The 14,575-nt window shown below is 44.0% G+C and overlaps 1 protein-coding gene across 1 annotated transcript in view; it reads left to right on the forward strand.

The window, feature by feature from the left end:
* LOC142488245 (uncharacterized) overlaps positions 1-14,358 on the forward strand; it is a 41,795-nt gene extending 27,437 nt beyond the window's left edge. Inside the window, exons 5-6 of the mRNA XM_075588615.1 lie at positions 1,010-1,141; positions 14,185-14,358. Coding sequence (XP_075444730.1) covers positions 1,010-1,141; positions 14,185-14,358 — 306 coding nt within the window. The remainder of the gene's footprint in view (positions 1-1,009; positions 1,142-14,184) is intronic.
* The last annotated feature ends 217 nt before the right edge of the window (positions 14,359-14,575 follow it).

The raw sequence follows: 14,575 nt of genomic DNA on the forward strand, positions 1-14,575 counted from the left end.
TCCATTTTCTCAAAACTTGACTTAAGGGGTGCCTATAATCTCATTCGCATAAGAGAAGGAGACGAGTGGAAAACAGCGTTTAACACACGTTCTGGACATTATGAATATCTTGTTATGCCTTTTGGGCTATGTAACGCCCCGGCTGTGTTTCAGGAATTTATGAACGACATCTTCCGTGATGTATTGGGAACTTTTGCCATTGTCTATCTAGACGACATTCTTATTTTTTCTAAAAATCTGGAGGAACACATTCAACATACCAAACTTGTGCTCTCCAGGCTTCGTTCTAATCCTCTGTATGCATAGATGGAGAAGTGTCTGTTTCACCAGGCGTCCACAGCTTTCCTAGGGTACATCATCTCCAGTCAAGGTTTTTCCATGGACCCAGAGAAGCTGAAGGCGGTCCTCGACTGGCCACTCCCTAATTCGCTCAAGGCTGTGCAACGTTATCATGGCTTTGCCAATTACTACAGGAAGTTTATTAAAAAAAATTCTTCTATTGCTCTTCCCATCACCGCCTTGACCAAAAAGGGCGCCGACGTCTCATCCTGGTCACCTGAGGCCATTTCAGCCTTTGAGATTCTCAAGAAGGTGTTTGTTTCTGCCCCCATCCTTCGTCATCCAGATACCTCCCTCCCCTTTACTTTGGAGGTTGACGCCTCAGACGTAGGAGCAGGCGCAGTTCTTTCCCAGAGGACTTCCCCCCAGGAGAAACTCCATCCTTGTGGTTTTTTTTCACGGAAATTCTCTACAGCAGAAAGGAATTATGATGTCGGTAATCGTGAACTTTTGGCCATCAAGTTGGCTCTCCATGAATGGAGACATCTTTTGGAGTGTTCCAAAGAACCAATCGCTATTCTCACTGACCACAAAAATTTGTTATATATTGAGGGGGCTCGTCGTCTGGGCTCCCGCCAAGCTCGCTGGTCACTCTTTTTCTCCCGCTTCAACTACACCATCTCATATTCCTGGGACTAAAAATGTTAAAGCGGACGCCCTTTCCCATCAGTTCGCCTCTGAGACTGAAGCTAAAGAAATTCCGGAACCTATTCTTCCGGCAAAATGCATAATTTCTGCTAACAACTTTGATGTGTTGGATGAGATCAACAAGGCACAAGCACATATTCCCAGCAGGTTCAGGGTACCAGAAGGACGTCTCTACGCAGCTCCACGTTTTCACCATAAAGTGTTACTTTGGGGACATTCCTCTAAAGCAGTTGGTCATCCAGGCTTCAAAAGGACGGCAGATCTCATTAAATGGATTTTTGGTGGCCTAAAATGAATTAGGACATTCTTGAATTTACCTCCGCCCGCCCTGTATGTGCCCAGAGTAAAACTCTCCATCATAAACCTTCTGGACTTCTTTTACCACTTCCCATCCCTGAACAACCCTGGAAACACATTTCGATGGACTTTATTGTTGAACTGCCTATTTCCATGGGGATGAACACTATTTTGGTCGTGGTGGACAGGTTTTCAAAGCAGGCACATTTTATTCCCCTCAAGGGACTTCCCAACTCTGCCACCTTGGCGGACGTATTCTCCAAAGGGATCTTCAGGTTGCATGGCGTTCCCATTTCTATCGTCTCGGATCGTGGATCTCAGTTCATCTCAAAATTCTGGCGGGCCTTCTCCCAAAGATTGGGTATCGCTCTCTTGTTTTCCTCCGGATACCATCCACAAACCAACGGTCAAACTGAAAGGATGAACAAAACTCTTGAACAGTATCTTAGGTGCTTCATTTCAGACTCACAAGATAACTGGGTGAATCTTCTACCATGGGCCGAATTTGCCATAAATTCTTTGAAGAACGAGTCTACTCAGGAGTCTCCCTTCTTTATCAATTGTGATTTCCATCCCAGTAGTCTCCCTCTCTCACCGTCTCCTTCTGGTGTTCCTGCAGCCGACTCTCATATCACCAACTTACAAGAATCCTGGAAAAAGATCCTCAAGTCCCTACGGTCTGCGGTGGCCAAACAAATAACCAAGGCGGATCGCCACTGTCAAAGGGGTCCTTCCTTCAATCCTGGTGACCTGGTCTGGCTGTCTTCCAAAAATATTAGGCTCAAAACCCCTTCACCCAAGCTGTCCCCTAGATTCTTGGGACCATTCCAAATTTTGGAGAGGGTTAATCTGGTAGCCTATCGTCTCGATCTTCCCCCCACTATGAAGGTTCCGTCCGTGTTTCATGTTTCCATCCTTAAAAAATTTATTCCCAGTTCTCATTTCCCGGATCCCTCGCGGAGACTCAATCCAGTGTCCACCCTGGGCCAACAGGAGCACGAGATACAGTACCTCATCGACTCTAGTTTTTCTAAAAACAAACTACAGTTTTTGGTACACTGGAAGGGCTACGGGCCTGAGGAACATTCCTGGGTACCTGCACATCACATCCACGCCCCAAGACTTCTTTCCCTTTTTCACCAGAAGTTTCCCCTCAAGCCTTGGTTGGATCACTCGGAGATTGATCCTCATGGGGGGATACTGTGACGACTCAGGAGATTCCTTCCCTTCTTGGTCCCTCTCTCCCATCTCCTGTTGCCCTTCCTACTCCTTCCCAAGCCTCTCCTTTACCCTCCACCTTTCTCCCTTTGCCGCAGCGCATACCCCGCAGGTCTCGCATACCCACGCGTTCCCTGAGTCCCTGTTATGATCCTCCCCGTTCCCTCTCTCCCGCAGTGCCCGCATCACCTTCCCCTGTGGTGGCATCCGTCCCGTTGTCTCCTCCCTGCGTGGTACCTGCGGCGATGCGTTCCGCACGCCTGGTGACGCGCCCCGACTCGTGCGTTCCCGCACCCCACGGGGGGCGCGCCCACATGCCCCTCTGCTGACTCACCTGTTCCCTCCGCTCTACCTTTGCTCGCCATCGCACGGGCGCAGGCCGCGCACGCGTTCCCCTCCTCTTGGCTTCCTCCCCCTCCTGCAGTCTTCCCTTGCTCCGTGCGGGCTGCTCCTGTGTTGCAGCCAGTGCGCGCGCATCCCCAGCTTACAGGGGGCACACACACAGACTCCTCTTATCAGGCTTCCCCTGTCTCCGCCTCCCAAGCCTTACAGGCCATTCCTCTGACTGCCCCTTCTGTCTCCTCCTCTTCTCTCCCTGACCTATCTCTACCTTCTCCCACTTCTCTCTCTACTCCTCCCCTCTCTGTCATTGGTGCACCTTCCTTTATAATCCCTGTCTGTCCACTTCTTCCTCACTCTGCATAGTTCCTGTTTCCCTGTGTGTACCTGTCCTATGCTGTGCTCCCTCTCCGTTCCTGTGGTTTCCTGCTCCTGTACTATCTTGGATTTCCCTGGCTTTGACCCCTGTTTGTCCTGGACTACTCTGCTCTCTGGTATCCCTGTTAACCCTGCTACGCATACTACCTCACTTACCTCTGGCTTCCTAAGACCTGGCTTACCCTCTGACGACTCTACCCTCTGGACTCCTGAACATTGGCAAACGGACACGACTATTCTTACGGACATCCCCAAGCATTGCAAGTATACTCTAACAAATCATCCAACAGGCCCAGCAACGCTATACCACACTCTGGGCTCGCTCCCACTGCTGTGGGTGTGTGGTATCATACCATTCCCACCTCAGTACTGTGGTCTAGCTTGGTCTGCGGGCATACAGGCGTGACAATACTCCATTTCTAGGAAAGTCAGATCTAAGAGAGGAGGAGTGGTGTTATTTTATATTGCAAACACCTTACAATTTATGCTCCTAAATTGCCCCTCAAACCCACCCTCTTTTGAAATCCTACTTGGCAAAATCTGCCTCCCCTTTTATAAGCCCATTCTTATTGCTGGCATCAACCGAGTAATTTTGGTATGTTTGAATATCAAAAGGTGTTTTCTTTTTTTTTCCCCTCTCTTAACTATGTGCTGTTAATTGACCAACTGGAACAAGCTGATTTATTGGGGCGGGGGGAGGGTCATGTGACTGCTTTAGATGTATAAAACACTTATTCCCCTTGCATTGGCAAGGAAGCATTGGCATCTTAAGAGTGATGCATTTAAAGTGAACATTTTAAGTGATAAATATAGTTAGACTATAGTTTGACTAGAGGTGACTGGGGATTGATCCTTTCTGCAAACTCTTTTACTCAAGACAACAAACGGTAAGCTATTCAGATCACACTATGATCCCATGCTTGCTAACCTGCATATTTCAACCCCCCACCACTTTACAACTTATTCACTGCAGTCTCTCCCAAAACTGACTGCACAATACACTGAAACCCTGAATGACTCTAGCATTGCAATACAGCTAAACATTTGACAAGGAACAGGCACACACCTGCTGTTTAGTCTGCACACACTGACTCTGCTCACAACAGCTCCTTGCAGCACTGCCTACCTCTAGCATCATGAACCTGCTATGTATTTTAACTTTTTTCTTTCTCCTGCCCTCATGGAGATGTTACTCCCTCTATCCACTACAAACTCCTCCATCCTGGCCCACACCCAACATCACCATACACCCTGGACTACTCAAAAGCCTTTCACTATCTACTGAATGTTGGTGGAGAACTCTAAAAACCAGCACACCAACCACTGCTCACTCAAATGGCAAACATCACAAATCTACAACTTGCAAACAACTACCCAAATTTCTACTCATACTATTACTCTCTTTAGCAGGTGATATTGAACCTAACCCAGGTCCTCCCATTTCAGCTCTGTCCCATGCCCCTGAGAATTCCACCTTTAAATTTCAAAAAGGGCTATCTGTCGCCCATATAAACATCCGGAGCCTGCTGCCCAAACTGGACGAACTAAGGGCATGGTGCCTTATGCATAAACCCAAAGCCATCATTCTTACAGAAACATGGCTATCCCCTAAAACCCCTGATGCAAATATCGCCATTCAGGGATACTCCATTTTTAGGAGAGATAGGTCAAAGAGAGGAGGAGGGGTGTTATTTTATATTGCAGACACATTACAATTTACACTGCTAAATTGCCCACCAAGCCCACCCTCTTTTGAAATTCTAGTTGGCAAAATCTGCCTCCCCTTTTCTAAGCAAATCTTGCTTGCTGGCATCTACCGCCCCCCTCAAGCCCCTCTACAATCCCTGACTGATATCACCCAATTTCTTGGCTCCATTTCCTCTCTGAATGAGAAGAGTGAGCTGCTAGTTCTTGGGGATTTCAACTTCAATTGGCTTGACCCTAAAAACCACAAAATCCAGATACAACTCAAGTTACTTAACCTATCACAACTCATTTCCCAACCCACAAGGATAAACCTGAAATCGCATAACCATTCCTTGCTAGACTGGATTCTCTCCTCAAACCCCAGCAGAATCCAATCCTCTTGCATCTTTCCTGATATTTTCAGTGACCATGCAATAGTGTACTGTGTAAGGAAAATTAAACTGCCCCATTCAAGCCCTAAAGTTCTCCTCACTAGAACATTTAAAAACTTTAATCCAAAACAGTTTCTGCATGACCTTACCAACTGCCCATGGCACAGAATCGATTTAATTCCCGGCCCTGATTCTGCAGCTCGACTATTTCCAATCCGAGTTCTTAAAACTCTGCGATACCCATGCTCCACTATGCAAAATAAGGGTACGGGGGGCCCACCTTCCATGGGTTACACCTGACCTTATAGCACTCTACCAGTTCAGGGATGCCTTGTGGAAAAGCTACAAAGTAACTGGCACTACCAAGGATCTCAATCACTACAGATGCACGAGGAACATGTGCACAAGGCAAACAAGGCATGCAAAAGCACAATATTACTCTGACAATCTCCACCAAAATACATCAAACCCAGCTAACTTCTGGAAGGTTATCAACAATATATTCCAGCCTCCTAATCATCAACAACCAAGTAATATCACTAGGGAGGATATTACTCTGACAAACCACACTGACATTGCAAATGCATTCAATGATTACTTTGTGGGGTGTGCCACTAACTTATTAGCGAAACGCAGCCCAAACCACAAACCTGAATCTCATCCTGGGAGTACCCCTATAATCCCACCCCCTCCCAACACTGCCCACAATTTTCAATTTGGCCCAGTATCTGAAGAGGAGATTACACAAGCGCTCCTCAAACTAAAACTAAGCAGCCAATGTAGACCTGACTTAGTACAATCTAGGTTCCTACGACTTGGTGCCCCAGCCATTGCCAAACTAATTGCTTCCATAGTCAACTCTATCCTGTCTGCAGGCCATATCCCTAAGACCTGGAAAACTGCCAGAGTTGTCCCAATCTTCAAAAGTGGGGACAAAAACACTGTCTCAAACTACAGGCCAATCTCACTTCTCCCAATACTATCCAAAGTCATGGAAAAATGTGTCCACTGCCAACTAAGCGATTTCTATACCAAAACAAATTTCCCTAGCCAATTCCAATCTGGCTTTCGTCCCAAACACTCCACCGTAACTACCCTGCTAAAAGTTTGCAATGAAATCCAGTGTGGAATGGAACGGGGACAACTCACTGGTGCAGTATTCCTAGATTTTGCAAAGGCTTTTGACACAGTTGATCATGCTATCCTGCTTAACAAACTCCAGGGCTCTGGAATAGGGAAGCATGCTTTAAACTGGTTTCAGTCCTACCTATCAGGTAGATCCCAACATGTGTCCATCTCAGGCTCTAACTCCAACCCCCTGGATATCACCTGTGATGTCCCGCAAGGCTCTATTCTGGGGCCCCTACTCTTCTCAGTGTTCATTAATGATCTTCCCACAGCTTGTAAGGAAGCCTCAATACACATGTATGCAGATGACACAATCCTATATGCACACAGCCATAGCCTCTCTGACCTTCAACAAATTCTTCAGTCTGACTTTTTGAGACTCGAAAACTGGATTTCTCAAAACAAACTGTTTTTAAACACTGACAAGACTGTAACAATGGTATTTGGGACCAAGACTAAATTTGTAAAGCTTCCAGTGACTGAGCTCCTGATTAGAACCAACGCTAACACCACCCTAACACCTGTCACTAGTTTTAAATACCTGGGCTTATGATTTGACTCCCACTTAACATTTGGGATGCACATTGATACCCTACAACCAAGACCTACGCCAAACTAGGGGTACTTTACAGGAACAATCCTCCCTAAGTCTCCTGGTCAGAAAGCGTATCGCACAGCAGATGCTAATGCCAATTATTGACTATGGAGACATAGTATATGGCTCGGCACCTCAAACCCACCTTAGCAAACTTGACACCCTCTACAATTCAATTTGTTGTTTTGTTCTCCAATGCAACTACAACACTCATCACTGCGAAATGCTCAAAGAACTAGATTGGTCAACACTAGAGTCTAGGCGCAAAGTTCACCTTTCCTGTCTGGCCTTTAAATTCTTCATGGGCAAGCTACCAAGCTACTTGAACAAGCTCCTCACCCCTACCACCTGCAGCACTTATCACCTGAGATCAGACTCCAAAAGACTGTTCATGGTCCCAAGGCTCAACAAAGTATCCGGACGTTCCTCCTTCTCCTACCGTGCACCCCAAAACTGGAACAACCTACCAGAGACTCTCACATCCACCACCAGTTTAAGTTCTTTCAAATCTAAGGCTGTCTCACATTTTAACCTGGTCTGTAACTGTTTCATACGCTCATAATATATATTTTCTTTAACTGTGCACGCAATGTCTTGTATATAATGTATACCCTGTTCATTTATGTAACTGTACTTGTAACCATGTACTATTTGTTTTACTCTGTGCCAAGGACATACTTGAAAACGAGAGGTAACTCTCAATGTATTACTTCCTGGTAAAATATTTTATAAATAAATAAATAAATAAATAATAAATAGAATGAGAAAAGTGAGCTGCTAGTTTTTGGGGATTTCAACTACAATTGGCTCAAGCCTAAAAACAACAAAACCCAGATACAACTGAAGTTAATTAACCTAACCCACCTAATTTCTCAGCCCACACAGACAAACCTGAAATCTCACAACCATTCCTTGCTAGACTGGATTCTCCTCCGGTCCCAGCAGAATCCAATCCTCTGGCATCCTACGTGACATTTTCAGTAACCAAGCAATAGTGTACTGTGTAAGGAAAATCAGATCACCCCTAAAGTTCTCCTCACTAGAACATTTAGAAACTTTAACCCACAACAGTTTCTTAAAGACAAAAAAAGAAAAGAAGTGCGCTCAGGACCGTGACAAAAGTGATAAGTATTAAATATACCAATATAATGAATATCACAATGTGATTAAATAAAACAATATTGAAAGTGCTGTGTTTAACCAAAAATAATTAAAACCTGTTACTAGGTATAAGATAGAGGTATGCTGCTGTATTCCGTGGACTGGCTCCACAAACCACACGTGCTAAATGAAAACAAAAAGAAAAAACAGCGCAAAACCTCATAGTGTAGTATTAAAATAATTATAAATATATTGTTGAACAGCAGGTGAGTATCTCACGTACATCAATTCAATGATTAGAAAGCATGGCATGTTATGGACATGTTACCAAACTGCTTCCGCAACAGCACACGACAATCCGATCGATCGAGGGAGTGGATCCTTCTCTCTCACACGAATTCGTCTCAGCCAGTGTGGGAAGTCGCGGTCTGCAGGTAAGGTGTTGGCTTCAGTCTCAGAGCGCTCTCTCCCTCGTTGGATGTATAGTTCCGGTATACAGCAGCCCACTGATGACATCACCAGAGTTCCGTCACAGGTATGACCGGAAAGGACTAGATAGATTTTGTCCATGAGGGGTTGAGCCTCTTGCATAGACTTCAATGTCCATAGAGAATAACAATCAGAGTGACACTGGAACGCGCCTTCCAACGCGTTTCGTCATAGAATGACTTCGTCATTCCAGTGTCCAGTGTCCAGTATCACTCTGATTGTTATTCTCTACGGACATTGAAGTCTATGCAAGAGGCTAAACCCTTCACGGACAAAATCTATCTAGTCCTTTCCAGTCATATCTGCGACGGAACTCTGGTGACGTCATCAGTGGGCTGCTGTATACCGGAACTATACATCCAACAAGGGAGAGAGTGCTCTGAGACTGAAGCCAACACCTTACCTGCAGACCGCGACTTCCCACACTGGCTGAGACGAATTCGTGTGAGAGAGAAGGATCCACTCCCGCGATCGATCGGATTGTCGTGTGCTGTTGCGGTTGCAGTTTGGTAACATGTCCATAACATGCCATGCTTTCTAATCATTGAATTGATGTACGTGACATACTCACCTGCTGTTCAACAATATATATAATTATTTTAATACTACACTATGAGGTTTTGCGCTGTTTTTTCTTTTTGTTTCCACAACAGTTTCTGGCTGATCTTACCAGCTACCCTTTGTACAGAATCTAATTAATTCCCAACCCTGATTCTGCACTGGACTATTTCCAATCAGTTCTTAAAACTCTGTGATACCCATGTTCCGCTACTTAGAATAAGAGTACGGGGGCCCAACTTCCATGGGTAACAACCGACCTTATGTCGCTCTACCATCTTATGGATGGGTTGTGGAAAAGCTACAAAGTAACTGGCAATACTAAGGATCTTAATAACTATAATGCCTGCGGAATATGTGCACACGGCAAACAAGGCACGCAAAAACACAATATTGCTCTGACAATCTTCATCAGAATTAATCAATCCAGCTAACATCTGGAAGGTTATCAACAATATATTCCAGCCTTCTAGCCATCAACAACCATGTAATATCATTAAGGAGGATATTACCCTGGCAAATCCCACTGACATTGCAAATGCATTCGATGAATAATTTGTGGGGTGTGCTACTAACAAATTAGCAAAACGCAATCCGAACTACATACATGAACCTCTATAGACTACCTTCCAACACTGCCCACAGTTTTCAATTTGTCCCAGTATCTGAAGAGGAGAGTGCACAATCGCTCCTCAAATTTAAACTAAGCAGCCAATGTGGAGCTGGCCTACTGCAATCTAAGTTCCTACGACATGGTGCCCCAGCCATTGCCAAACTGCTTGCTTCCCTAATCAACTCTATTTTGTCTTCAGGCCGTATCCCTAAAACCTGGAAAAATGGCAGAGTTGTCCCAATCTTCATAAGTGGCGACAAAAACAATGCCAAACTACAGGCCAATCTCTCTTTTCCCAATACTACCCAAAGTCATGGAAAAATGTGTTCACTCCCAATTAAGCGATTACTATATCAAGACAAATTTCACTAGCCAATTTCAATCTGGCTTTCGCCCCAAACACTCCACAGTAACCTAACAGTTTGCAATGAGATCTACTGTGGAATGGAATTGGGACAACTAACTGGTCAGATATTCCAAGATTTGCAAAGGCTTTTGATACTATTGATCATGTTATCTTGCTAAATAAACTCCAGTGCTCTGGAATAGGGAAGCATGCTTTAAACTGGTTTCATTCCTACCTATCAGGTAAATCTGACATGTGTCTATCTCAGACTCTAACTCCAACCCCTTGGATATCACCTGTGATGTCCCACAAGGCTCTGTTCTGGGCCCCTACTCTTCTTGGTGTTCATTAATGATCATCCAACAACATGTAAGGGAGCCTCAATACACATGTATGCACACAGCCCTAACTCTCTGACCTTGGACACGTACTTGAATCTTACTTTTTGAGACTTTAAAATTGGATTTCCCTAAACAATCTGTTTCTAAACACTGACAAGATGGTAACAATGGTATTTGGGTCCAAGGCTAAATTTCTAAAGCTTCCAATGACTGAGCTACAGATCAGAACCAACTCTAATACTATCCTAGCCCCTGTTACTCGTTTCAAATATTTGTGCATATTGTTTGACTCCCATTTAACATTTGGGTTGCCCATTGATTCCCTGATATCCAAAACCTATGCCAAACTATGTGTATTATATAGGAACAAATCCTCTCTATGTCTGCTGGTCAGAAAGCACATCGCACAGCAGATGCTGATGCCAATTATAGACTATGGGGACATAGTATATGGCACGGCACCCCAAACTCACCTTGGCAAACTTGATATCCTCCTACAACTCATTATGCCGCTGTCTCCTCCAATACAATTACAACACACATCACTGCCAAATGCTCAAAGAACTACATTTGTCATCACTTCAGTCTGGGCACAAAGTTCATCTCTCCTGTCTTGCCTTCAAATACTTTCTGGGTAAACAGCCGCCTATCTAAACAAGCTCCTCACCCCTACTACATGCAGCACTTATCATCTGAGATCTGACTCCAAAAGACTGTTCATGGTCCCAAGGTTCAACAAAGTATCCGGCCACTCCTCCTTCTCTTACTGTGCACCCCACAACTGGAACAGTCTACCGTAGACTCTCATTGCCCCCACCAGTCTAAGTTCTTTCAAAACTAAAGCTGTATCACATTTTAATCTGGTCTGTAACTGTTATATACGTGTATAATATATATTATCTTTAACTGTGCATGTAGTGTCTTGCACTGTATATAATGTACTGTATAACCCTTTTCACTTATTGTAACCATGTATTTGTCATTATATCTCAGTGCTTAACGTCGTTTAAAGGATTAAGGGAACAAATCATTAATGTGAAGCAATATCTACCACATGTCAATCACTGGCATTGCCGATTTTCAATGGAAGCAACTAATGGTCTTTAGTCATTCAACTCTATTCCTTTTTAGGCAACTAAAGATCAGAATTATTTAAAGTTATTTCTAGATGCATTAACTATGATGTTTGTTGCTGTACAGCTTTGTTGTTTAAGGAGAACAGATTAACGTTTTTATTGTAAATCTATATGATAATAGATCTGGGAATTACACTCTTTTATGTACAGTGATTCTAACATGTTATTCAACATGTTTGTATTGATTGTTGTAATGTCTTTGAACTTGAAATTGCATTATTGTGTATCAATAAATTGTAATGTTCTTGTAAATTAGGCTGAGACTATACTCTCATTAAGATGGTTTGCTCCAACTTCTATTTAGGGCCATATTTTCTAAATGGCACTAAGCCGCAAGCAAGGCACCTTTTGAGATACTCACTTGAATGGGCAGTAAGGTGCTTTATAGGCTACAGAGACTAACCTAAACACATTTCTGCCTCAAATTCGGGTTCAGGTGCTTCCTCCCGCTCCTGATTGTCTGATGCCTCCTATGGCTTAGGCCGCATTTATTGTGGTTAGCCCCCTCTAGCCTAAAACACTTCTTGTGATCTTGTATTAAGATACATTTGTAAGGTGGAGCTCTGGGGATCTTTTGTTCTTTGCATCTTTGATTTTGTTCCATCTGCTGAACTCTCTGTAAATGATGTACAAGTGTATCACATTTTATTATTGGCGTTGTGATATGATCATTCTTGTGGTCTTTTTCAATTCATTAAAGATACTTACCTTATTTAACATACCATTGACTTTTTTCGTTTATAATGTGGGAGTGCTGAAAATTCTTTTTTTTTTCCTCCAGGCATTCGCAAGACTTCTCAATTATTAAGTGATTTAATAATGCATCAACTTTTCAGTCGGCTTTAGGACCCTTGTCAAGTGACACCAGGTCAGAGAACAATGAAAATGACTGTATATTAAGTGAAAGAATAACGCAGAGGAAAAGTGTGACAGCTGTGTAAACCCTTGAAAGCAATGGTCAGGTGCAATAATGCTGGAATTGAAAGGAATTAAATATCCCTATTAAATAGGGCTGACAAATAATAAACTAACAAACAACACAATCTAAAGTTAGGCTCACGTACAGTAGCGAGTAAGTACTCAAGAGTTGTGATAGGACTGAAAGTAACAGAACAGCTCATAATAAAATGGAAAATCATAGGAGCCTATTCTAATAGCTTCGATAAAATCAATGCCAAATCGAACATTTTGGCATAACCTACAGTAGAGGCAACGTTTATTCTAACATTTGCCGTAAACTAGCCGGGTTATATTCTGGGTATGTGCTGGGTATGTGCTGGGTATGTGCTGGGCTAGTTTGAGGCACGTTTAAGGCATTTCTGCATTGACTAACGACCCATAGGATTAACACAGCAGGGATCCCTGGCAGTCCAATTCAGTTTGAATGGGACTGCCAGGGACCCCCGCTGTTAATCTGATAGGCCATTAATCAATGCAGAAATGCTGGGGCTAGTTTAAGGAAAGTTTAAGGCATGTATTCAGAATGTACCTGGGTGTTTCCTGGGTTTTTTGGGGAATTGCCACTGGTTTTTGTTCGATTAAGAGTTGCCTCTACTGTACCTCATGGTCTGATGTTTGTGTTATCACAGTATTCAGAAAGAGTTATTACAAGTCAGATACCATTAGGTAGCAAAATGCATACGGCTAAGGATAGCAGTGTCTTTAGCTCGGTCTTTTTCTAAGTTATGCCGCCGCGATCTGTCTGCGAATGTAGGATCTGTATAGAGAGCTGCACATAGATTACTGCATCTCCTGCACCGCTCTTACAGACGATACCACTGTTTTTATATTATTTAAATAACACAGTATTGAAGCAGGGGGTCTCCTGCTTCCTGAGTTACAGGCATCTCAGCAAAGTTTAAATGTCCTGGTCACGTGACGCGGGAGATTTAAACAATGCACGGAGATACCGGGGCCTGTAACTCGGGAATCAGGGGGTCCTCGAGGCTGAAATGAATGCTGTTCAGATTCGGAGACCCCCTGCTTCAATACAGTGTTATTTAAATGAAAAAATAAATAAAAAAGCTTCATTACCTTAGCGGCTAGCCACTAAGGTAATAAAGGCGGTTAAACCAGAGTGCTTGTTTTTTTTTGGGTGGCATAGGGGGTAGGTGAAGGAAGTAGGTGCCCCAGGGTGGATTGTTAGACCTATGAGAAGGTTGCAGGAGGAGTTAACACCTTAATTACTACCCACCTCCTCTATCCCCAGCAGACCCCACTCAACACATACAGTGCAGTAATGGGCAAAATCCCTATTATCCCTATCAGGATAATAGCGCATTTGCCCATTAAAAATACAACATTACCAGGGGTGCGCACACAGCGTCAGGGAAGATGGGAGAATTCTAATACAGCTCCGTGGACTCGGCTGAGATCGCGGACAACTTAGCCCTCCACACCGCCGAACTTTTTCTAAAAATAACTCACTCCATCAGTGGAACCACCAGGGATGCCTCCCCCCAAGAAAGATCACAAGCCAGCGACCCCCTCTGTCTCCCGTGATGTCTAGAAGGCTGCCTCTCCGGTTCCCGAAATCCAAGATGGCGCCTGTGCAACATGCGCGTGCACGCGCATCCACAGGAACTGCAGCAATCACAACAACAAGGAGGAAACTTTACAGACATAGAGCAAGAAAAACAAACAGAAGAAAATACCCAAATCACTCCAAAAGCTTTAAAAGACCTATTTAAAGAGATGCAAGGTGTGTTTCAAGTGGCGCTGGATAAGGCTGCTACTGAATTAAAGCAGGTTTGACATCCTTGACAGAACGAACGGTGCAGCTGGAGAACAAACTTGAAGAATCTTTGCAGAGCTAGGGCTCAATGGAAGATGAGCTATTCAGGCTCAACGACAAAATCAGGAACCTGACTGATGCCGTCAATGATCTGGAGAATCGGGAAAGGAGGCATAGCCTCACAGTAAGAAACATCCCAGAAACAGTCGATCCACACGAGTTGCAAACCTATCTGAT

Source organism: Ascaphus truei, chromosome 2 (assembly GCF_040206685.1).
Source record: "Ascaphus truei isolate aAscTru1 chromosome 2, aAscTru1.hap1, whole genome shotgun sequence".
NCBI classification, from domain to species: Eukaryota; Metazoa; Chordata; class Amphibia; order Anura; family Ascaphidae; genus Ascaphus; species Ascaphus truei.